Source organism: Seriola aureovittata, chromosome 2, assembly GCF_021018895.1.
Source record: "Seriola aureovittata isolate HTS-2021-v1 ecotype China chromosome 2, ASM2101889v1, whole genome shotgun sequence".
In the NCBI taxonomy this organism is placed as follows: Eukaryota; Metazoa; Chordata; class Actinopteri; order Carangiformes; family Carangidae; genus Seriola; species Seriola aureovittata.
The window spans coordinates 22,597,999-22,623,471 of NC_079365.1; the positions used below are offsets into that span (position 1 = coordinate 22,597,999).

General features: G+C 40.5%; 1 protein-coding gene across 2 annotated transcripts; it reads right to left on the reverse strand.

Moving 5' to 3' along the window:
• Nucleotides 1–1,858: 1,858 nt before the first annotated feature.
• On the reverse strand, nt 1,859–24,667 carry LOC130181167 (proto-oncogene tyrosine-protein kinase Src-like). 2 transcript variants are annotated; one of them, XM_056395022.1, is made up of 13 exons: nt 24,074–24,667; nt 15,502–15,783; nt 12,469–12,568; nt 11,368–11,385; nt 10,197–10,295; nt 9,808–9,911; nt 7,732–7,881; nt 7,451–7,606; nt 6,996–7,175; nt 6,096–6,172; nt 5,810–5,963; nt 5,387–5,518; nt 1,859–5,018 (listed from the first exon to the last, which is right to left on the reverse strand). In XM_056395022.1, exons 2-13 carry the CDS (start codon nt 15,773–15,775, stop codon nt 4,810–4,812), a joined length of 1,653 nt encoding a protein of 550 aa, XP_056250997.1. In that variant the 5' UTR covers nt 15,776–15,783; nt 24,074–24,667; the 3' UTR covers nt 1,859–4,809. The 2 variants fall into 2 exon arrangements, with proteins under 2 accessions (XP_056250997.1, XP_056251006.1); XM_056395031.1 differs by lacking the exon at nt 11,368–11,385 and having other exon boundaries at nt 24,074–24,663.
• Between the last annotated feature and the right edge of the window lie 806 nt (nt 24,668–25,473).

The following is a 25,473-nucleotide window of genomic DNA, read 5'->3' on the forward strand; positions in this document are numbered from 1 at the left end:
CAGAAAACCACAGGAAAGAGTAGCTACTCATTAGTGGGGAAACGTCAGCTGTCGATTGGCTCAGTATGGCCACTGATTCAAGCCAGTATAAGGAGGGCTCATCTGTAATCAATTAACAGCTGCAGTCACTTTCATGGGAGTTTTGACATAAGGAAAAGAGAGAGGAAATGTGAACACTGTGCCAATGAGATCTTCCCATATGTAATGAATTTTAAACTACAGTGCAGTGCCATAAGTCAGATTTTGTGAAAAATGTGTCACTGGCCCTCATCCATCACGCCGTAGATAAATGACGACCAAAGGTTAATGTTGTTAAGTGAAGGCCACCACAGCAGGTGGGTTACAATCTGCTGCTGCTGCTGCTGGTCTGCAGCTGAACCTGCCCTGCTGCTCCTCCTCCACTGAGTGTCCCTGGTACTCCTGACAAATACTGCCCCCATGTGGACAAAAACACTTCAGGTGCTCTGAGTGAAGCAGGGGCTGACTGTCACACCCGGAGGGAGCCTGAACCAGACACTCAACCTAAATGCTCCTGATCTACTGACCTGTAAACAGATCAGATCAGTTTAAAGGTAACCCTGATGTTAATGAGACATGTACAACTGTTATGTATCTGTTGCTTTTTGTGTTTACACCGACATCAACATCTGAGCCAAAGAATCGGAAAGTTGTCTAAACATATTATTGATCAAATCTTTCAAATAGCAGACAAGGTAAAATTACCAAAGACAGCTGCTGCTGTGTCGAAAAACTGCATTTGTTGTTAGTGCAATATCATGACCAGTCAGTCGGGTTTTGTTAAACCAGAATGGCTCATGATTATCGGATATTGCTTCTTTTTCATAGGAGACCTTTGGACTGATGGTACACATCTGATCTAGGCCTAGATGAGAGGCTATGTCAAAAATTAAGAATCATATTAAAACACTTTTGCGATGTTTGTTGTATTGATAGGAAATGTAGGAAATCACATCAAAATTTAGATTATTAAAGATGAGAGGAATGTAAAAAAACAAAAAACAGCTATCTCTGTTTCTTCACTCCCACAATATTGTTTTATTCATTGTTGCTGTGAATAAAACATTATTATTGGGGAAAACTTATTTAAATATCATAAGTTGTGTTCTATTGTTATGCATTACATCAGAATTTTTTTTTTATGTGTAACACAAAAACTATTGCATCTCATTTTGTTAATTTGTAATGACAGTTTGCTTGGAAAACTGAAGTTGTCACAACATAGAAATGAAAGTATTGTCCACTCTAGTCTGATACAGAAAGTACGCCTTTGAAAATGTGATCTGAACATCACAGACTACGGAAGAAACTGATTTCATTCATGAAATTTTACCCTTTCCTTTGCTTCAATGTCCCAGAAATACCGGCACATCATCAGGCTCACTGACAGATGACATTTCAGCTCCTTTCATCGCCTACACTTTGACACTTCAAACCCTTCCAGGTTTCAGATCTTCACTTCTACACAACAAAAAAACAAACTTCCACAGCTCTTCTAACTTCCACTGTTCATACGTGATACAACGGCTTTCTGTGCTCATGCTTCAGCTGATAACTTTATCTTTACTTTTGAGCGCTTGAAGTGACAATTTCTCTGAGGCTTCCTTTTCAACTGAACTCAGTTCCTCATCTGACATCAGAAAATGTAACCTTTTCTCATTATACTTCACTCCACTCACATGATGATCCTCACATCACATGCTCACCTCTCTGAACAGGCAGCTCGTGGTGCAGCATACTCATCGCGCTTACTCAGAAAAATGGCAGAGTCATGCCCGAGCGAGTGTGGCATCTCTAGGTCACATGACAGCACACACACCAGCACACACCCTTATCAAAACACATTTGAAATATAATTTATTGCACAACATAAGATCAACATAAAGTGGCACAACACCCATTTCAATCCTGTTACATCAGAACAAAAAAAAAAAAAAAAAAAAGACAAAAGAAGTCCTTACAAAATGCTCACACCTTCTGTTTATGATCATTGTTTTTGACTTTAGAATAAAATGGCCATAAAATTGCAGGAATGCCAGACTGAAACTGCATAGATTTATAAAAAAAAATAAAAATAAAAAAACAACAACAAAAAGACTGAGACACGTCTTTAATATGGCACAGAAAAATCCAATCAGACCTTGGCTACTCACACTTGTCATGAGCCCATCAACTTCCACATTGTCCCATTGACTGACAGGCGGCTCAGTGCGTCAGAACAAACCGGGTAATTCCCATTTCAAAAGAGGAAAGCGCTGATCGTGTACATGTTCTTGGAAATATATGCACCAAGCCGAATTTTTTATTGTCTTTTGCAGATATAGAGGTTTCAAACAGAATATGATTTTATATTAAGTCCAATATTTTAAAAAATAAAAACATTCCATAAGCCTAATTTACAGTAGCATCTTATTATTAAAACATTTTGGGGAGCAGGCGTGCGTCACTGTAAAAACCTCAGCATGGAGGTGCAGTTCAAATAAAACTATACAAAAACAAATTACATGATAGTCACAGTCATTTGTTTAAGATACTATTTACATCTTTGACCTCATTTTCATACGATATAACAACCCAAACTCCTTTTCTCATTGTGGTTTCAGGGTCGTCCACGTTACTGATTAAATTAGCCGTCATCATTCATCATCAATGGATAATAATTGCAGGGTTTTGGCGGGCATGGGCTATCCTCTGACTTATTGCTGCATGGCTCATACTTTGATGACTGGTTTCATAGTATTTGTTGGTAATAAGCTATAATCATATCTACTGTTGCTGTATCAACTACGTCATAAACCAAACCACTGTGAAATGTGCGACACTCAACATAAATATCTGCCATTTGAAAGTGGCGTACAAGATACAAAACCAACCCTAAAGAGCTACAGTATGTACAGTATGACATTGAGAACTGGCAGCAGTGGATAAGATATCAAAAAAATTAATTATAGGTCGATGGCACAAATGTTACGATGTTTGTTTATGACCCCCCCCCCCTCGCCTCAACCTAACCTGAACCTTGAGTAAACATACACATGTTGATGTACATTACAGCATAAATACAAACCCAGCCAATGGTCAAGAGAAGAACGGCACAAAAGCATGCTAACTGGTTTCAAAATCAACTCGTATAGTAAGTCATAAACACAGTTTTATTGGGGTTACCTGATCAAAGTTTTACACTTTCATTAGGGCTGCCTGGTTGCATATTTTTATGATCACAACAGCTGTGAGGTGGGTAAAAACCCTTTTAATCCTTAAGCAAACAGTAGCAGGTTTATCTGTCCTGTCCACTCACTAACATGATGTTTACTGGGGAAATGGTGCAGAGACTTTAATTGTATCTTTTAAGTAAACAGTTGCCTGTTAAAGAACTAAAACCCCCAAGAAAGCCTGTTGATAATAAAACAGTATATACATAGACAGCAGTAAAGAAATGTGTTTTTTGTTTGGCACAGAACACAGCAGGCTTTTACTCTCAGGGTTTTCCCATCTTGAGCTGAGTTGGATATTGAACAGTAATATTATTTGTTTGGTAGCCAGATCAGCCTCTTAGTAGGTCACATAAATGTTTGATGACACTTACCCCGTTTATGCCTCTGAGGAAATGAGCTGGTAACTATTAAAACTGCTCTGTACTGCCACCACAACAGTGCTGATTATTTTCGATGCGACTTTCCAGTTAAATCAAGCTCAATCAAAACAACAAGCAATCAAACACTATCTGCATCAGAATCAGCTTTAATCATCGAGGTTGGATCCAGCAGGCCACAAAGACCGTTCAGTGTAGATAGATACAGCTGGAAAAAGACGGGACAAACATGAGATAAAGGCCTCAAATTTGAATTGAAATGACCCAATTTTCAGCATTACAGAACCTGCCTGTAGAGTACATTTACCTGGCACTACTACCGTGGTAGTGGTTCTAACAACCTTGCCTATTGATTATCACAGAAATAATAAAAGAGAAATCAGGAACTTTTGTCTGCAACTGACCAAAACCTTAAACCACAGGACGTATATTGTCCAAGTAAACATAAATAAAGATGCAAAGTAGAGTTCCAGAGCTGAGTTATTTGGAGACACTTTGAAGAAGCAGCACTTGAGAAAACTGGAGAGATACTGAAAGTTAGACAGAAATAGAGAACGAGGAGAGAGGAAGAAGGGAGATAAAGGACAATTTAAGCAAGACAGACTTTCCTTTGGCACCTGAGCCACAGTGGCAGTGCTCTTCTGTGGGCGGAAAAGGTACCAGACGAGGGGAAAGAGACATGACAGAAGAGGGAAAGCAGGAGGTGTTGCTAAACAGCTCATGCCCAACTGAAATATCCTCCCTTGACTTTCCCTCTTCTTCCTTCTCTCTTTGAGGCTGCTTCTTTTTCCCTCTTGCTCCATCAGTCCTGATTCCTGATTCGGTTCCTCCCACATCAGTTGCAAGACATTTACCCGCAAGTGCAGTCCCTCAGTCAAATCAGAATTTGTCCAGCAAGAGTTCTACTCTTCCCGCTCTGAACCTCATTCCTGTGGGGTGAACCTAAACTAAACAGTTAGTGCTTTCAAGCAGGAGGTTCTCCAGGTTCTTCTGCAGCAGTTCCTTAATGGCACAGAGGGGAGGGGGGAGGGGGACGGGGGGGTTTCTATCTCGGTTTTGCTTTCACAGAAGAATCTCAAGTTCCTCCCAGGTGAGTTTCACAGGCTCAGATCCTCTCACAGGCGTTCCTCTGAGGTCGGTTAGTGCAGGTCGTTCTGTGTTGAGGTTCTTGACCCTCGGTTTCGGTTTAGTATGTGGTTCTATAGGTTCTCCCCAGGCTGATACTGGGGTTCTGTGGAGGTGAAGTAGTCCTCTAGGAAGCCCTGCAGGTACTCAAATGTAGGCCTCTCCTCCGGGTCCTTCCTCCAGCAGGAAAGCATGAGCTCGTGTAAGGAGCTGGGGCACTCCGCGGGGCAGGGCATCCTGTAGCCGCGCTCCACCTGGTCCAGCACCTCACGGTTCACCATTCCTGCACAGAAGAACAGGAAGTTAGATTTAGGGACAAACACAGCTTATTCCTCAAAATCAAATCAGTTCTTTTAATGCAGTTAATCGGTTGGATGGAATGAGGTAATTTAAAAAATACCAACATCAAAAATATTGGTATTGTGTCAGTCAATGCTTGATGTTTATCATCTACATTCCTAAAATATCAAATTACCCCATTCTATAATTTTATCATTTTTAGGGCTATGGACTCTTCATAATCAGTTAATCTACTAATATTTTTTGTTTGATCTATTAAAATGTCAGAAAATACTAATATACTATATAATACTAATATTGTATTGTTTGTGTATATTATGCTTAGTCTTTGTTGGTTAGTGGAGGCTTTACCTGGATAGGGGACTCTGCCTTTAGTTGCCAGCTCTGTGAGCAGCACACCAAAGGACCAGACGTCTGACTTGATGGTGAAGCGACCGTACAGAGCCGCCTCCGGTGCTGTCCATTTGATTGGGAACTTAGCTCCTAAAGGATCACAGGAATTAACCCCCCCCCAAAAAAATATATTGAGTAAAATGTAAATGCAATATGCTGAAGAATAAAATAAACATGCTTACATTTTAGAACATGTCTTTTCTAAAATTTTTCTTTTCTTAGTTATCATTTTTCATCTGTAACCAAACCCATACTTCTGTGACTCTTGAGTTGTAGCTACAATATCATGTCTGTTTAGATTTTCTCCCATGTGTCTTTTCAATTTTATATTAATAGAAACGAAAGAATAATCTGTTGTGGGAAGAGGTAGTGTGAACTTACCCTGTCTTGCAGTGTACTCATTGTCTTCAATGAGTCTTGCCAGACCAAAGTCAGCCACTTTACACACAAGGTTATCTCCCACCAGGATGTTGGCAGCACGCAGATCTCTGTGGACATAGTTCATCCTCTCCACGTAGGCCATGCCCGCAGCAATCTGGACGGAGGGAGGGGAGCGAGATTTTATAGGAAGGATATTGTTTTCAGTTTTTAGTGTGTGAATTCTGGATGGTTATATGTGGCAGTGCACAAGAAACCATAATGTAAGTGAATGTAAGTGTAATTTTACCTGAGCTGCCATGTCTACCAGCTGAGGCAGACGAAGCAACTTTCCAGCTTCCCCTTTAAGGAAGTCCAATAAGCTACCTGCAAAATCAAAACCAAAGCTGCAGTATTTAGAAAAAAACTACTGTAGCACATTATGTGTTCAATGGAAAATAGTCACTAAACACTAATTAACTAAATGGCAATTAACTACTTGAACCACAAAGTGCAAGTTGGGGCTGGGTATTGTTAGAAATGCTTAGATAGTTGTACTGTAGAAAAGGCTCTGGTGGTGTACTTGTTAGAGCCAATGAATCACCGTAACAACCAGCCCCGACCGGCAGCAGAAATCCCTGTGTCATGTAGAGGGCAGTGTCCCCAGTCGGTCACTGTGACAGGACTTTATCCAAGTAAATCCTCCCAGTTGTGACAGGAGGTAAGTAGACTGTTCAGTTAACTGCTACAGAGCCTGTTGTGTGGTTGTGTGTAAGTTTAGGTTTGTGTTCAGTTGATTCCTCTTTGCCTGTTTTCTTACTTTTGTCACTTATTAGGATTTGGGTTTGTGTGTCTTGTGTAATTAACTACAGTAATGGTACAGTAATCAGTAATGGGGATGACTCTCCTGTTTTAGACCAGACACAGACACATACGCAGACTGGCAGACAAAGGGATGACACTGGAACACTGTAAGCAATTGTGCCGATGTACCTGATGCTTGTCTTGACCAAACACCCCATAGTGGTAAAAAAACAGCTAAATCCTTATGTACAAGTATCAGTCCTTAAATATTGCTCAATGCCAAGACAAAAGCATTTATTTTAGGCAAAGATTATGAATGTTCCTTTTAACACTTTTATACTGCTACAGACACATTTGTTTGGCAGGTGGACACCCAGCTGTAGTTACCGTCTCTATCCTGTATTACCTTGGCTCATATACTCAGTCACAATGTAGATGGGTTCCTCAGACACCACAGCGTACAGCTGGACTAACTTCTCGTGCCTCAGCTTCTTCATGACCTGTGCTTCCTGAAGAAAGGCCTCCGGAGACATGGTTCCAGGCTTTAGGGTCTTGATGGCTACTCGCGTCGTACCGTTCCATGTGCCTGTCAGAAAACACAGCATTATAAGTTTGGCATATAACTTTCTGACATAATGTAGACTTAAACCTTCCGCCAGGAAGCAAATAAGCACATTGCCCAAAATATTAAACTATTTCTTTGATAAGAAATCAATTAGCTATAATAGCTTTTACCAGGACTTAACTCATCAATACACTTCACGAAAAGAGAAATTCATCCTCCTATTTTGTACATTCAACCATAACCTGTTTGAGGGATTCATCTAATTCCCCTAGAAAGAGGTGGTGTGTAGTACTCACCCATCCAGACTTCTCCAAAGCAGCCCTGTCCCAGTTTAAGGTCGAGGCGGAGCGACTCTCGGGGGATCTCCCAGGCGTCCCTGGCGAGTCCCTGGGTCTGAGGTTTGGCCACAGGACACACATCTGTCAGAGCGTGGCACAGCCCATCAGAGTGCTCTGAAAGAAGGAAAAAGGATGAAAGAGGTAAGAGCAGGTTAAGAGCAACAGCATCATAAAAGGTCAACTATCAAAGCCACTGACGTCTCTCAACTGTTAGAAAACAGACACGACTGATGACTCACTGCGGTAGTGGAAGACTAGCTGCTGTAGGCTGGTGAACTGGGTGCGGGAGGTGATGTAGAAACCTCCGCTATCCAGCTTCCTGATCTTGTAATGTTTAACATTCAGGCCTTTGGTGTTATCAAAATCCAGGACCGACAGGCAATATGCCCCTGTGAACAAGAGAAGACAAAAGACTTTGAACAGGTTAGAACAATAAAAGCAGGCGTATCTGGGCCTGTGTGACAGCTGCTCACTGGAGTTTCCTAGCAGCTGTGCTGGGCAAGTCTCTGTTGGTCCCTTTAAAAAGGCCCAGGAAATTCAGCTAAGCCTTTATGTCCTTGTCCATGGCCCACTGCTAAGTAAAGTATGATTTAACGAGAATTTGTTTTCTTCAGCAACTTCTCAGAAAGCTAGATTTCACAAGCATTAAAACAAGAAATGTTAAGAGGTTGTGACACAAGAAAAGCAATAGATATATTAAATCAGAAAATATCAATAACAACTAAAATCTTACATACATCAACAGGAATCAAACTTGTCTATTTTAATAAGTGATTCAACAGACTTAGCAAACCTAAGCTCCACAGTAAAAGAAAATGAAAACTCAACTCTTTGATCTAGAGTTTTGCTGACTGATGTTCACTATTCCTCTGTCGCCAGTGCAGTCAAGACACACGTCCCACACGTTTTATCCACTGAACTAAGAGTATATTGACCAGAGGTACCGTCACACTATGTATGGACACAACTATGAAAACCTTTTACCCATTTCACATAATTTTTCTGTTCATATGTTTAAGATGGAGGCCACAAATACCTTTAACAAAAGCTAAAATAATGGATTTTCACCTCCCCATGATTAGATATCTAAATTGGGTCAAGACTTGTGTGCTTCTATCCTGAGCCTTACAAATGATCAGATGTGTCTTGCACGATTTACACTTTGTAAAACATATGAGCGGCTTCTGCTCATCTGTCACACTATGAACGTCACAACTCACATCTAATAAAGGACGCATTCTGAGGACAACACACCTCCGGCCAGAGCTCCTCCTCCTCCTCTCCCTGATCCTCCCCCTTTCCTAAGAGTCTCCCCCCTTTACTGTTCTTCCCCCTCTTCATGCCTCTCCTCCCCTCTCCCAGTGTGTGTGTGCGTGTTGGGAGAACAGAGACTTATAGCCGGGGGGAAATCCAGCACCCTCCTAGGTTGACCTAGTTCTGGCAGAGTGATTCACCCCTTTCCATTCACAAGCCCCAATGCACTCCACTCCACTCTTTTCCCTTTGCACCACACTTCATCCAAAACAACCCCCTAAAGAGTCTACCTACGTCACAGAGACCAGTTCACTGCAGACTTTCAGAGAAAGATGCAAACTCTGCCACAAGCCCAGAGAACTGAGATTACAGCGCCATAGGCCTGGGTGAAAGTTAACAAATGACTTAATTATGAGGTTCTGCCTCTTAAATTAAGTCCCTGAAGAACTACTTATTTCAAAGTAAGATCACATCTGCTGCGTGGAGTAAGCTCCAGGGACACTGGAAAAGTGTCATGACTTCCTCTGAGTGCAAAAGCTTTTTATTAAACATGTTTTGTAGAGAGGATTTTCTCTGATAACGCATGCATTTGCTAACATGCAAAGCACAATTCAAAAGCTCTGCTGCTCTGTTACACTCACTGATCATTTTATAGTTTCATTAGAGCTGCAATCACTGAAAAAATAATAAACTTTCAAAATAGATGCAGATTTCAGTTGACTGATTTATTATTATTTGCAACAAAAACTTGGCTTAATCTCGATAAACAAGTAATTCTTACTGACCTAAAATGGGTGCAACATTTTAAAGTAATTACTTATGGTTAAAGTTAAACTAGTTTACATTATATTTACATTTAAAATGAACCATTCTGGACATTAAATAGCTTTGGGAAGAACTTGCTGTCGCTACCTCACTAGCCCATTAGATGTTTAAGTGACAAAGTGCCACATGTGGAAAACCAACATGGCGTGATAGACAATTATGAACAGACACTGAGAAAGGAAGAAGAGTTAATAGGACCGTCGTTAACAACTGCAGCCCAACGTCTGCTCTCTCACCTTTAGTGGTCTCGCTCTCCCTCACCAAGAAGGTTCCTCGTCTGTTCTGTAGGTTCAAAAGCAGCCTCTCGGAGTCACGCCGAGTGATCTTCCCAAAATACCACCTGCCAAAGTGGGCCACGGAGAATAAGATCAGCGACAAGCTACGACTGAGCGTCTGGAGCAGTGACACATTTAGAGTGAAAATGTAGAAGACTGTATAGGATGATATATATGTGAGGACTTTGTCTCTTCACTCGTTATGTTAGCTTGTAGAAAAAGCTTTGTTATATATTCGACATCATAATGCAAAGAGAGTAAAACTACATTCAGATTCTGCTGAAACTGACTTTAAATCTCTGTAGGAAAAAAAAAAACTGCAAGAGTGAAACAATTAGAGGATAATGTACTCTTCTGCTTGGATGGAGTCGGACGGAGCCACGTAGTTGCTGGGAATATAACCACTCTCGCCTGTCGTCAGGGAGCGAGCGAGCCACCAGTCCCCTTCTCTGTGACAGAAAGCGAGAGAGACAGTGAGCAAGGCAGTCAACAATAAACAGAAACTGACCGAGGCAACCATTAATATTTCTTGGATTAATGATCTGCAAGTTGAGACGTGATAGATGAAGAACTCTAAAAAGATAACACTGTTGTTATTCTACATTGTTTTTATGTCAACAAATCCCATGAAAAGACCAACAACACCAACAAGTACTTGGGTACTTACCGACTTCCCTACCCTGTCTGTGAAAGTCCCAAGCCAATTGGTTCCTTCTTTAAAAATGGTTCACAAATGTATAGTTCCATTTTTTAGTCAAGGTAATCAAACAAGACTAAACGCTGTGTTTGTTACACTACACTAAATGCTGTACATATTTCACTAGCTAATGGGTATTTGAAAGAAGAGCAGATGTTTGATTGACTTAAATTAAGCTAAAACGCCAATCAAGGAACAGGTCACCAGGTGTAACGGTGTGGCTCATTTATATTTAATAGTTTTTGGACAACAGCTACAGTCCATGGCACAGGGGAATAAGCGACATCAGACTTTAGCTACAGAGGCCAACACTTATCAGTAGGATCAGTTCATTGAGGTCTTTTCACTGGATTTGTTCCCAATAAGAAGACTCCTGTGAATATTATCGTATCAACACACATTTCACTTGACATGTCTTAGTGAGAAAGCTGAAATCTGACACAAGTTGAAGACCTATAATGTTCTTTACAAACAGGAGAAGCTCAAAGATTGGTTGGATTTGATTGAGTCACACCACACCTTAGTGCACAGAGTGATGTGAAGAGAAACTCAATGTTAGGAAAGGAAAGAGACAGACATAAGCAACCTTTTATTCCACTTGCAGTCCCTCAGTTTGCATTTTAGACAGTTAAAGACTGTATATCCAGAGACAAACAATGTGTTGCCTACCAAGTAAGTTAGTCCACTCAGTGTATCTCTTTAATATGTTCTAATTCACTGCAGTTACACTATGAGCATGACAACACAAATCTGTGCAGCAGCGAAGGGACTGTGAACAAAAGGTTGCCTTTGATTTTTTTTTTATTGCATTAAGTATTACTGACCTGAAGCTGTACTTTTTCCTAGGAGAAACCATGAAGCATGAGAAAGAAAGAGAGGGGGGAGAGATAACAGACACAGCAGACACATCAAAACAAAGCAAGGAGACACAGCAAGGCAAGCAGCACAGCACAGACAGATAGCAGAGGAGCTGGATATGCTGTGGGACTACACAGTGGGGCTGCACGAACCGCAGGGTTTTTCAAGTTTTAAAGTTCTACTTTCCATTTCAGTGCAGTTTGTTCTAGAAGTATCTCTTATTTACTTTCCATTAATGATCAAATGCTCATATCACGTAGGATTTCTGGACTCACTTTATAGTCTCACAGATACAGTTTCACTGCTTCCAACTCATTATCCACATTAAAAATTTATATAATAACTTCCATGCACCAAGTAGTGTTTTGTAATGTAGATGATGTACTGTTTCATTGTTATAAATTAATTAAGAATGAATTAATAATATTTCCAGCCCTGCTATGTAGTGCCAGACTATATATAAAAAACAGCAGACCAGACTTATGGCAGGAAGTTATGGAAAGAGCGTGTAGAAAAAGAAAAAAAAACCCAACACTAATCTGATTTCAAACACCTGTGTGAGAATTATATTCCAGTTGCTTTGGCTTGAAAACAGCAGTTTTTAAATGCATATCAATTTTCTCTTCCTACTACTGAAATCTACATTCTGTTCCTTCTAACTAAATCACCCCACAGCACAGACAGACATCAACATGTGCTGATATCCTACAGGAAAACACTTTTTTTTTTTTTTTTTTTTTAGGTGTTATCTGTGTAGAGGAAAGGAATGCAAGTGTGAATCTTGCTACAGCAGGCTCTCTCTACAAAGTGTCTCAAAGATTATGATGATGACAGTTGCCCTGTGAGTGTGTTTGCAAAGTGCCGTTCTGCTCTGCTTTAGTCAACAGATGGGGAGTATCAGGACTCTGCTGTCTGGATCGCTCCACAGTTACTGACTCCCACTGTGTTCATTCACACACACGATGTGCACACTAACGCTCACATTTGCGTCAACAAATCTGTTAATTTAGATTTTTGTGAAGTTGTGGCATCAGAGGGGGAGAGAGAGACGGATGACGGATTCTTACGTGTTGTTGACAATCTGCAGCCTGTCGCCTTTCCTAAAGGTCAGATCAGATGCTGTCCGTGACTCATAGTCATACAGCGCCACAAATGTAGTGACACCTCCTGCAAGAAACAACACAGTTACACACACACACGCACAGCGGAAATATGTATTTAGGGAACAATGTAATATAAGACGATGGTACTTCCCTTTTATGCCCCCCTTCACATTAACTTCCACAATCTAACTTCCATAATACAAGTCTGCCCCTTGATGATAATGATTTGCTCCTTCCACTGTAAAGCTATAAATCTATTTTGCCTCTGCTCCATACAGTGGTATGAAAAAGTTTGGGCCCCCCTCTGAGGCTGCATAATAATTTACTCCGTCTTCACAGAAAATGATCACAGTGGCATGCCATTCATTTTCTAATAAAAGCTGAGTACTGGGGTATTTTCCAGACAAAGATTTTTAGTGTAGCAATATTAAGTTGTATGAAATTAAATCAGACGTGAAAAAAAGGCTGTTCAAAAATTTGGGCACCCTTGTCATTTTTTTGATTTGAATACCTGTAACTACTTAGCACTGATTAATTGGAACACAAAATTGGTTTGGTGAGATCATTAAGCCTTGAACTTCTTAGACAGGTGCATCCAATCATGAGAAAAGGTATTTAAGGTGCAAGTTGTTCTTCTCTTTGACTCTCCTTTGAAGAGTGGCAACATGGGGGCCTCAAAACAACTCTCAAATGACCTGATAACAATGATTGTTCAACATTATGGTTTAGGGGAAGGCTACAAAAAGCTATCTCAGAGATTTCAGCTGTCAGTTTCCACTGTGAGGAACATAGTGAGGAAATGGAAGACCACAGGCACAGTTCTTGTTAAGGCCAGAAGTGGCAGGCCAAGAAAAATATCGGAGAGACAAAGGCTAAGGATGGTGAGAACGGTCAAAGACAACCCACAGACCACCTCCAAAGCCCTACAACATCATTTTGCTGCAGATGGTGTCACTGTGCATCGTTCAACAATTCAGCGCTCTTGCACAAGGAGAAGCTGTATGAGAGAGTAATGCAGAAGAAACCTTTTCTGCACACACGCCACAAATGGAGTTGCTTGAGGTATGCAAAAGCACATTTGGACAAGCCAGCTTCATTTTGGAATAAGGTGCTGTAGACTGATGAAACAAAGATTTAATTATTTGGTCATAACAAGGGGCGTTATGCATGGCGGCGAAAGAACACAGCATTCCAAGAAAAACACTTGCTACCCACAGTAAAATTTGGTGGAGGTTACATCATGCTGTGGGGCTGTGTGGCCAGTGCCGGTACTGGGAATTGTGTTAAAGTTGAGGGTCGAATGGATTCCACTCAATATAAGCAGATTCTTGAGAATAATGTTCAAGAGTGAGTCACAAAGTTGAAGTTACGCCGGGGATGGATATTTCAACAAGACAACGACACAAAACACTGCTCAAAATCTGCATTCATGCAGAGGAACAACTACAATGTTCTGGAATGGCCATCCCAGTCCCCAGACATGAATATCATTGAAAGTCTGTGGGATGATTTGAAGCGGGCTGTCCATGCTTGGCAACCATCAAACCTAACTGAACCGGAGATGTTTTGTAAGGAGGAATGGTCCAAAATACCTTCATCTAGAATCCAGACACTCATTAGAGGCTATAGGAAGCATCTAGAGGCTGTTATTTTTGCAAAAGGAGGCTCGACTGGATATTGATGTGATTTTTCTGTTGGGGTGCCAAAATTTATGCACCTATCTAATTTTGTTTTGATGCATATTGCACATTTTCTATTAATCCAATAAACCTTGTTTCACTACTGAAATATTGCTGTGTCCATCAGTTATTTGATTGATCAAAATGAAATTGCTGATCCAAACACCCAGTGATTTATAAATGAAAATAATGGAAATCGTCAGGGGTGCCTAAACTTTTTCATACCACTGTATCTGTATAAAACAATTTGCCAGGGCCTAATGAGAAATATCGACATTCAGACTGCTTGTGACCGATCGTCCATGAAGGACAAAGCCATCATATCAATGGTTTTCTATTTTCTGTGTAGCTTTCTACACTTTCCTGTTAATGAACCTGTGATCTAAACCTGGGAACTCTCCAGCTAATCATCGATCAGGTCATTAGATGCATGGCAGGAGGAGGCGACCGGAAAAACCTCTCCTGATACACCAGCAGCCCCTCCGCTGTCTGGATGGAGCAACATTAACCTAACCATCTGGCTGGTCTAGACACATTACAGCTCAATGTCAAGTAAAATCTGGACAGAGATTCAAAGTCAAAGACAAGGTTTAAAGTGTGGGTCACCTGATGGTAGGAAAAAGCTTTCAATTATTTTTCCATAAGAATTTGACTCTGTAAATCAGTTTTTATATATAGTTTGGTCCAAAAGTCTGAGACCACTTTCCCATTGGTCTCAGACTTTTGCCGATTGCTTTGCTTCTACTTTCTGAAACTCTAAGCGAACTAGCTGCTGGCTGTAGCTTCATATTTACCATGCAGATATGAGAGTGGTGTAAAAATCTTCTCATCTAACTCTTGGTATGAAATGTGGAACTATTGCTTTAAAGTGGCAATCTCAAAGATTTTCATTCAAATAAATTTCTGTTAAGTCCCTATCGCCGAATGAGGTAACACAATGGTGATTGAGCCTGAGGCCCCCTGATGAAAGTATTGCAACATTTATATATTTGAAGCATTCAGAAGTGGGTGTCTATGGCAACATTCCTGGAAAAATGCTGTATTAAGTTGCTGCCAATAAAAACCAAACATTTCCTACTGCTGCAGATTCACATTAAAAGCATTTAACTGGCAAAACACAAGTTGACTTTCATTCTGTGGTAATCACAGGAAGTGCAGCTCATTTGTCAGTGAGCAGCGCACTTACAATTATCATTCATCAAAAGTGCGTCTACGATACATTTTCCGTGATTGCACCTTTAAATTGAGCTGTTGATGAAATTAAAATTAATCTGGGTCACTATTTGAAACACTTAACCAATCTCACAATGTTTCCTACCTGACAGAGGTCCTCTCTGAGGCGAGGTGATGGTGCCTGTGTGGTCCACCCCTCCAAAAAGAGCCAACTCAGGAGTGTTTGTTGGGGCGTGCTGGTGCTGCCCTTGATGCCCCCGCCTGCCTGTTCCAACGGCAGGGCTCCTGTTTGGGGTTTGGGTCTGCTGGGCGGGGCCCAGGTGGTGGAAGTGCCCGCTGTCTGAGCCTGTGCCGATGGTGCCATCCAGGCTCATGGAGCGCTGGCCCGGCTCCTTGGGCTTGCTCTTGCCCGCCCCCATGTGCAGACCTGGGTCGAGAGCCAGTGATGAGTAAGAATGCAGTACTTTAAGTCCCAGGGCATAAAAACAAGGCCTCTGCTGGGTAGTTACCACCTTATGCCAAAGAGGACTGAAATGATTAGTCGACTGACAGAACAATAATCACCAGCTATTTCAATAATTGATTGATTGATTAAATGATCACGATGATTCATCTTTTTTTCCTTTTGTTTTTAAATTTTCATCTGGTTTTAACTTCTCCAATGTAACAATTTGCTGCTCTTCTATCATTATTCCCTTCATTCTAATTTAAATATCTTTTCTCTTCTTGGATTTTGGACTGTTGACTGGAAAAAACAAAACATGTGGAAACATCACCTTTTACATTTTACAGACAGACTATGCATTGATTGATTGTAAAAATAATCCACAGAATAATTGATAAAAGAAAATTAATTGCAGCCCCAATTCAATAGTTTTTGTAAATAAAAATGTTTTTATAGCAAAATTCAAAAATTGTCTTGCTTTTACCGAGTGATGCATTTCGTGTTTTTACTTACAGGTGGGCATTTGCATGTCTACTTTAAACTCTTATTAAAATTAAATAATAAGCTTTTATCAATCCTTTACATATACATAATATATATTTTATAAATATTGGCTCAAATGTAAGACTTCAAACAGCACACGAAAGCTGGGATCTGAACCTGTTTCAGTTACTATTCGTCCTCTCTCAACCAAAACCTCCTCTGAGCAGTGTGGGCTGTGAGCCTCACATTCACTTTGGCTCTCCTAATCCACCTCAGACTATCTCTGGAGCTGTTCCAGGTTCAGTTAGAACCGTTTAGCATGCAAATACTCAGAGAACAGGACACCTTGAAACAGTCAACACACATACATTCAAGGTCATTCCTATCTGTTGATTCAATCTACTCTGAATCAATAAGCACCTACAAGGAAAACAAAGCTTCAAACAAAAGAGTGTTGGTACTGGCGAACTGACAAGGACAGAAACTGTTTTGTCTTTTCCAGGTTATTACTGTATACTGCTGCTTCTTCTTCTTTCCATCCTGACGTCGAATACATCCATTATGGCCTGATGAATGCAACAAGTCAAGAGTGCACTGTCATCATGTGCGCAGACAAAGACAAACATGCTCAGACAGTCAAATGCAGCCACAGAAAGCTTGAGTGCCGTGTTCACACACCAAGTCCAATCCTACCCCCTCAAGGCACTGTAGAGTGACTCAATGTGAGACCGGCTATTTCAGGCCAGCTGAAACAGAGACAGTCATACACTCATGAAACAGCCTTGTTCCTTTGAGAATAGAGGCACTCTCAGTTCCAGACAGTGTATGCGCCATGTGTGTAGGCGTGTGTGTGTGTGCGTATGTGCGTTTATGTGCGCGAGCAGCTGTTCCTTAGTCTTTCGGAAACAAGGCTCTATCGCGCACGAACACTCAACCACAGTTGAGTCTAACATCCTTTTTCCAACACATGCATGTATCCGTCTAAGTGTTTCCAACACACTTGTGTGAGTCTGATAGGCAGGACAAGAGTGGGTTATTAACAGACAAGGAGAAAGGAACTAGCAGTGGCTGAAAAAAGAATGTGTAGGTGGTTGTTGTATACTGCATGGACAGCTGAGGCTTAATGGGTGTTTTAAATGTAATGTGCAAGCAGAACATAATTACACAGGTATGGGAACTCTCAAAGACACAGGAGGATCCCACTGTGGAAGAGTGTGGGTGTGTAAGCTGCTGACAGTGTGCGTGAGCGAGTGTGTGCGTGAGCGTGAGTGATTTCAGGCACACACGTACAGTCATGCAAGCTTTGATTCAACTCCTGCCAGGATGTAATCTGGCGCACTGGGGGGTTAAAGTATCCCATGGTGCAACACTGAGTCACACTGAGATGGGCCTATAGGCCTGCAGAAAAAGATGGACAAGACTGTGTGAATTGTGTGACCAGGAAACTGCTGGATTTACTCCACTAGTCTGGATGTCAGTAATGGACTCTGCTACTGCCTCATACATCTACCAGCTCATGACAAGCAGGGAAAACCCAGATGTGTGAAGGAGAAAATAGGAGAAAAGTGGGATGGATTGCAGTCTTTGTGAATTTTAAGCAGTAATGGAGGCACTTATGCAACAGATATATTTAGCATCCCACGTAGTCAATATATGCAAACAAACAGACATTCGAGCTTCTTGAATCTGAGGGAAAACTACTGTAAAATGATCGTCTTCAAACCGCCAATACTACTTAAAAACTGGCAGTGTGTATTTTTGGATGTAATTTATATTTCAACATCAAACTGCAACATCTTCACATGCAGTTTTACAAACAACAAACAATTAGCTGATATCATACTGAATATGAAGTTGGCTCAGCTCGACACACACCGACTTTTTTAAGAAAGGGCATTCAAAACAGCTTTTCTCAAGCTTGTATTTGGGGTCTCATCCCACTCTGCCATTACTGGCCCAAAGCTTGCCATTGAACTACAGTGCTGCTTAGTAACCAAATCTAAGTCCATAATAGTACAGTGCTTTAGGAGTGGATTAAAAGGCAAAGAAGATGCAGCAAAACATTAGATATGTTGCAACTAACAATGCAGTTTCATCCACATATCTAACTTTGGTTAAGCTGATGATGATAGATAGATGATACATGTATATGTATATACAGATGTGTATATATAGACGATAGATGCGTGGTTGAAGATGTAATGCAGAATCATCTATAACTGTAAATTCAAAACTAGTAATGTACTGTAACTTAACCCTACGGATGGGTCACTGCGTCTATAGCTGTTCAGATAAATGAATGTGTGGAAATAATATGATAGTAGTGTTGTGATCCAAGAAACTCACAGCACAGGGCCCATTACAAAACTGATAGATTTAACATCTGTGTCAAAACTTTTTGTTTTTATTGCTACATACTCAAAGCACTATACTAATGTGAAATACTACTATGAACTTAAGTAGAGTTTTCCTATGCACCTTGTAGTATGTATGATTTAACTTTAACATCAAAGCAAGAGTCAAGTGTTTTGCAGCTCTCCTAATGTAACTTTGTAATGACAGTATATTTCATCACAAAGCAGTGTAGATAGATATTGATATGTGAACACGGTTTTAAATGTGCAGGGATTGTTGGGTCTGAGGCTGAACAATTAATAGAAATATTAAAATTACAATATGGCTAAGTGCAATATCCAAATCACAGGAGCTGTGTTTTTTGAAGCAGGTAAAATGTGTCACAACATACCATTAGAAATGAAGTATTGTGGTGGTACAGAGATGCCCTGGCCTTTTCCAGACAAAAATGCCTATCACAATTTCCTGGAGCCCAATGTAATGTCTTCAAATGTCTTGTATTGTTGAACAAATAATCCAAAGCTCCAAAATGTTCAATTTACTGTGATGTAAAGACCAAGAAAAGCAGCAAATTCTTATACTAAATTGAACTATAAGAATATAATAACTCATAATAATGGCAACTCATAAGAATTTACTCTTCTTCGACTCATTGATTAATTGACTAACCTTTGCAGCTCTATATATTATCAGGACAGTTCAGCAGGGCAAGTGCATGGTAAAAGAACATTTCAACCATGATCCTCTGGCTGAAAGAAAGTCAATTGGAAAAGTGACTAACACACTAAGCACACACTGATGATGAGAGGTAATGATCCTCCACCAGCACTGCAAACGTATCCCAATACAGTGATGGCAGAATTCAAGTCCTTTGAGAGTCACAGTGCACACAGTGTCCAACACATAGTACTTGCTCTATTCAGGACGCTGCACACACCAGAGTACCCTTGAAAGCCTCAGAGCCTGCATATGTAAACAATAGAGCTAGCACTGTAACTGAGCCTCACGCCTTTTCCTAATATGGTGTCAGTGTGCCCAAATATCAAGAAGTGCTCACATGCGACTCCTTTTAACATTGCGAATGAAAAGAAATGAATGACAGATGTATACAGGGCAGATAAAGATCCGAAAACTGTTAAGTCTGACAAAGACATAGGGAGATGAGAAATAAAAAGATGGGAAAAATATAAGGAAGAGAGATTTTAAATTGCTTGTGAGTTTTTCCACCCAAAAGAAGCACGGAGGAATGTGGGAGAACCAGATTGCACCACACCACTACGACTGCCAGAGACTGCAACAAGAACAGGCACCTGAGCAGTGGGAGGGCGGGATGGGAGGAAGGAAGCGGGGAGGGAGATGAGGAGGAAGATGGGGTGGGGTGGTGGGGGTAACAAAGAAGCTCTATTTTTCTGATTTCCCAGGACACAAATCAAAATGTTATTTCAAAAGAAACTCTTGTTGCTTTGCATCTGGCATTATGTCATCATGCTATATTATAAATCATTACTTAAGTTTTAAATCAAAATGAACACATTTAATTTTTGACTGTATTGGTGCGTGTGAGTATGCACGTTAAAAGTGTTTTCTCTTTTTAATTATTTCTCAATGTATTTCTCTTAACCTAAAGCTGTAGGAGATGCTTTTCTGGTATGAAAGGTACTGTAAAAATATGGTTTAATAATGTCGTGCTGACTATTTGAATTTCAGATGTGCCTGGTTGTGTTGTGAGAAAGGAGATTTTAAGGATTAGATAGGATTCATGGCAAATACAGGGCTTCGTTAGAAGGCTTTTCTCTGAGTGGTATTTCCCTCAGAACCTCAATGGAGTTCAGGAGCCCTTCAATATCACTAACCTTTATCACTAACCTGTGTCTTTCTCACAGTCTCAGTGTTGACTGAGTCTTACAAAATCTATAAAATTGTCTCTGCACATGAAGTGAATACTGGGTGTGAGAAGGAAATACTGGAGAGAAATGGGGGAAGTAAAGGAAGCGAGCCCAGATCCCTGAAAGGAATGTAAGATAATAAAGCAGGCAAGTCCAAACACCTTTCAGGTAAACTAAACTGCATCACATCAGGCCAATATTTTTCATTATGTGTCATTAGTACCTGTTCTCCGGTCTGCCTTGGAAAATGGCATAAACCACAGCCACTATCATTTCGAATCTGATTTCCTGAATTAAAAAGGAAAGGTTCACATTCCTTAAAGTCTGCCTGAAAACAATACTCACATGCCCATATGTACGCCCAGTTTGTGCTCACTGTAATTGTTCTTCCTGTCCATACTGGCCGTAAAGAGATCCCGTTTTATTGTAATTCAAATACAAGTCATGGGGTTCAAAATCTGCAGTCCTCACTAACTGTAAGAATGTGTTTTGTAATCCAGCTAAATGAACTACCTTCCTCGAGTATTTGTCAGCAGGATTACACAAATTTTTTTTTTCTCTTAACTCTGTTGTATGTTGTTTGACGTTGGCCTTGGCGGAGGTCTACCCTCTCTGAGTGCCCTTGTTTAAGTCTTTGTGAGTCTGAGTTTGTCAAATCGAGTGGGTATCTTCCAAAGTTACATTCATTGAAGCACTGAATTACCTTGAGGAAGAGGATTTGTCTCTCACTTCTTGTCAGGAGGGAACTTCTACTTAGCAAACATGGACAGGAATGACCAAAGGTTAGAATTATGGTCAACATGAGCGTTGTATTAAGACAGACTTGAAAAATTATTTATCTATCCTTTGAATTTTTGTTTAATACTTGATGATCTACAGTCAGTGTTGTGCTCCAGAGCATAGCGCCTTTACCTAGGGCCTACCAATTATCTGCCAAGTTATCTGTGAAGAAAATGAAGTTGCTGATTTCTCATTTCATTGTATAATACAAACTGAATGAACCATTAGCCCTAGATGCTAAAGTTCCATACTGTAAATGCAGCAATTTGTTGCAGCAATCAGACACCAAATGACTTAAGATGCTGTCTCAAAGTGCTATGTTTAAGTGCAACTTAGATTTGAGGAGAATGTAATAGCGTTAAAACGTTCCCATCTATGATTTTGCACAGGTTTCTTTCTCATGTTTTGTCTGCCTGATCCAACATTTGTACTCCTCCATCTGAAGCTGAGCACACTCGCTGTACATTTCTGGTCTGGCACATAAGCACATTTGGCCATGACAAACCTCACTGAATCACAACAGACGGTAACAGTTGCCACTGTGCTCCAGAGAGTGAAGGAGCTCAAGCCAATGTTTCAGTCGAATGGGAAAATTACAGTTTGCCCAGGGGAGGGGAGGGGAGGGAGGAGGAGCAATGATGGTTCCCTCAAGATCAAAATGAGAGGAAATGTGCACATTAGCGTCACTGTCTTATTCTGCTACATGCTGCATGATAACATGGAACAGTGCAGTCCGCATACATGTATAATACACAGATCAAATATATATAGCCTGCGTAGGCGAGAGAACGGGCAGTTGATTTAAAAAGGGCCAAAGAAAAGACAAGGCAGTCACTTAACTATCAAGTCTTGTCCCCTTTCAGTGTCAGTGCCTGAGTAAAATCTTCTCTGTTGTTGTCCCCCCCCCATATCTTTTATAAACCTCACACACCCTTTAGAGAGTCTGAGGCTGTGTCTAGCTGTCCCATCTCATGTACCCTCTTCCTCAGTGACAAACACACAGAGGACACGTGAGAGGAAGAAAAAGATGAGGAAGAGAAGGAGATTGTAGCATTCAGCTGATAAAGCCCACTTCCGTTTTCTGTCCATCTTTAACTGGTAGCTCTGGAAGCAAGTGATCCAGGCTATGAGAAATGGCTGCTACAGCATGATTAATTCTGTGAGGGAGGGCAAAGGGCGGGGACAGAGAACACAAAAGCTGTCTCATGTCAGAGGTGCCACACTCTTAGAAAGTGATTAACTCTACAAATTCAAAGGCTTTAGTTAATGACAGCACATAATCTCAATTTAATTTTATAGACAGCCTTTCTTTGTGATATACAGGATATTGAAATAAATTAGGTTAATATTTGCTCTTTTCCCAGACATGTTGGAGCCAGTTTTACAATTAAAGCCAAGTAGAGTTTCAACAATTAGGCAACTAATCAATAGCTCAATCTCCAGAAAAATAATCAGCACCAATTTTGATAAACTGTTTAAAAAGGTACATTTAGGGCAGAAATGGCTCAAATGGGAATATTTTCAGTTTTTCTTCCTCTTTTTATGATTCAACATATTTGTGGTCTGAACTGGAAAAAAACAAGACATAAAAATGTCATCTTGAGATCTGTGAACCTGTTTTTCCAGTATGTGCTAACTTTTTATAGATTAAACAATTAATCAAGACAATACTTGGTAGATTAATCAATAATAGAAAGAGTCTTCAGTTGCAGCCCTCAGACCGACATCTATCTTTTACTGCACTGTGAAAGGGAACATTGTGTATACAGTCTCATCTTGTAAAACACCATTTGAGAGGAAGTCATTACAAGAACCACTCTCAACCAAGTATTTGGATGTTTTTTTCTCATGCCTTGTTGGCCTCACGTTTATCAGGTGAGCCTAGCATAATATTGCATCTAGGGTTGCTCAGTTGGTAAAAGACCAATGTTGAGTTTTCCCATGTTTCATGTGTCTCAATCACAGCAAACCTGAATCCACTTTCCACATGGAAATTAGCTGGAACCTGTCCAAAGCCCAAAACCAACTGTAAATAGATTAACCACATAATTAAAAATCTATTTCCACGGGATTAAACACCAGTTGTTGTCAGCAAAGCTGCTTTCAAAGAAACAAGGGGTGGGGTGGTAGCTGCCTACAGGAATAGCAGCTGTCAAAATGATAACGTCTTTGCTATGGGAGGGAATGAATTAAAAAAAAAAAAAAAAAAACATCCACAGTCCGTGTTTGCCAAACTGATCCACATTAAGCACGTAAACTGGGATTTGTGAATGGGAACAGGGATAAAAGGCGACAATGCTGCTGTGGCTGTCGTAGGCTTCAGCTCACATACAGCGCATATGCGGCCTGATGAATCAAAACAGGTGCTGTTACAGCTCCATTTTGAATTTCGATGGATTGTTGGCTTTATTTTCTTTGCGCAGTCGATTTAACACGTCCTCCCTGTGTATATTTGATCGTGGCAAAGATAAAAAAAAAATTGAAATTTGAACATGGTTTGCATGTTGTATGGGGTGTAGTAAATCGTCAACAACATAGCCCTGGCACAGACTGAGTGGCACTGAGCAAATGTGCGAGCAATACATACTGAATGGCCTGTGCAACAATGAAATACAAGTCAATGTGAGGAGGAGGGGGGGTTATCAGACGCTGTGTGTAAAACATCCGTATGAGAAAAATGCGCAGCAACAAACCAAAACCCCTGGTGGTGATCCCGAAAGAAATCTAATTGTTTTGCATTAAAACGTCTCGAGGTTTAATTAACTCACCTTTGACGCGTCTTGAGATTCAGCCCAAAAATCAGAGACGCGCAGCGAGGAACCGTGTTAAATCCGTATGGCTGTCCTCATTAGAGAAATAGTGGAAACGGATGGCCAGTTGCTGTGGAAACCTCGGACCAGCCACGAATCCCATTTAGCGAATTTCGGCAAAATAGCAGAAGGAGGAGGTCATGACGGGGACTGCCTTCAGGAGCAGAGGGCACAGCTGCCGGGCGGCTGCGGTGGGCCGGACAAACACCAAACCTACGGTGAAGTAGCCTGTTCAGCTGGGAAGAGGCGACGGCGCGGTGAATTCATGCGACGAAGCAGGAGTGGTGTAGTGTGAAGAAGACATGCCTCATAGGGGGAAAGCACGGGATAGTGCATCACTGACGAAACACTGGAGTGCAAATATGACGAGCCTGGATTGTACGCTTTTTACGTAGCTACGGTGGAAGGCAGATTCACGTCGTGTTGCGGAACTCGACGCCGAAATAGTTCAATTCACCGAGGCGTTGGCAAGCACAACAACACCCCAGTTTCGCTTATTTAAAAATCATCTCGAGTCCCAATCGACTAAATTTTTTAATGTAATTACAACGACACGGCAAAAATATTTATTACAAAAACAGCTGCCTCCTTTCACCAGAACCCAGTTAGTGGCGAGCTATGTCGGTTGCTAAGCGACACGCACTTTGCTGTAACTAACAGTTTTGGGTTGGCGCATTAATATTAATCACAATTTAGGGTCGGAACTACTTTCCGGAAACAACTTGAACGCTTAAAACACATAATTAGTTTAAGAAATAACCAGTATTACTAATTCTTATTAGTATTGATTATAGTAGAATTATTATTATTCATATTCGAATAAAATACTATGGTGTATATTGGAGCAGTGTGAATTAGGATAGCGACTAAGTTATTTCAGTATCAATTAATCTGTCAGTTACATTTTCATTACTCGATCTAAAAAATATAAAAAAATAAAGGGATGTGTTGTTTTGTCTGACCAACAGTCTAAAACCCAACAATATTCAGTTTACAATAAATATGTATAAGAGAAAGCAGCAAATCCTCACAATGGAGAAGCTGAAATAAATTGACCAGAATATGAGAAAATTGGTTAACAAAATTGTTGATTAGTTTTTTTGTGGATTGGATAATTGTTGCAGCTCTAATGGGAATTTATCATCATTTATTAACAAAACTATTATTTTTCCCTAAATCCCTTTAACACATTTTTTTGTTCTTTTTTCAGTGTTGATTGTGACACTTCCATGTATTATCCCCATACAAAAGCTAGATTTGAAATATAGCTTTTTGAGGCCTGTATTACCATTTGAAAGTCCTGATACATGTTGGCCAAAATAAAATAAATTAATTAACATACATACATTCAACATAAG

Coding starts and splice junctions, on each gene's coding strand:
- LOC130181167 (XM_056395022.1), bottom strand. CDS start 15,775: ATGGGGGCGGGCAAGAGCAAGCCCAAGGAGCCGGGCCAGCGCTCCATG. Junction 7,607..7,731: donor GCTAGTCTTCCACTACCGCA/GTGAGTCATCAG, acceptor TCCTTCTTTCAG/AGCACTCTGATGGGCTGTGC. Junction 6,173..6,995: donor GACTGAGTATATGAGCCAAG/GTAATACAGGAT, acceptor TTGATTTTGCAG/GTAGCTTATTGGACTTCCTT.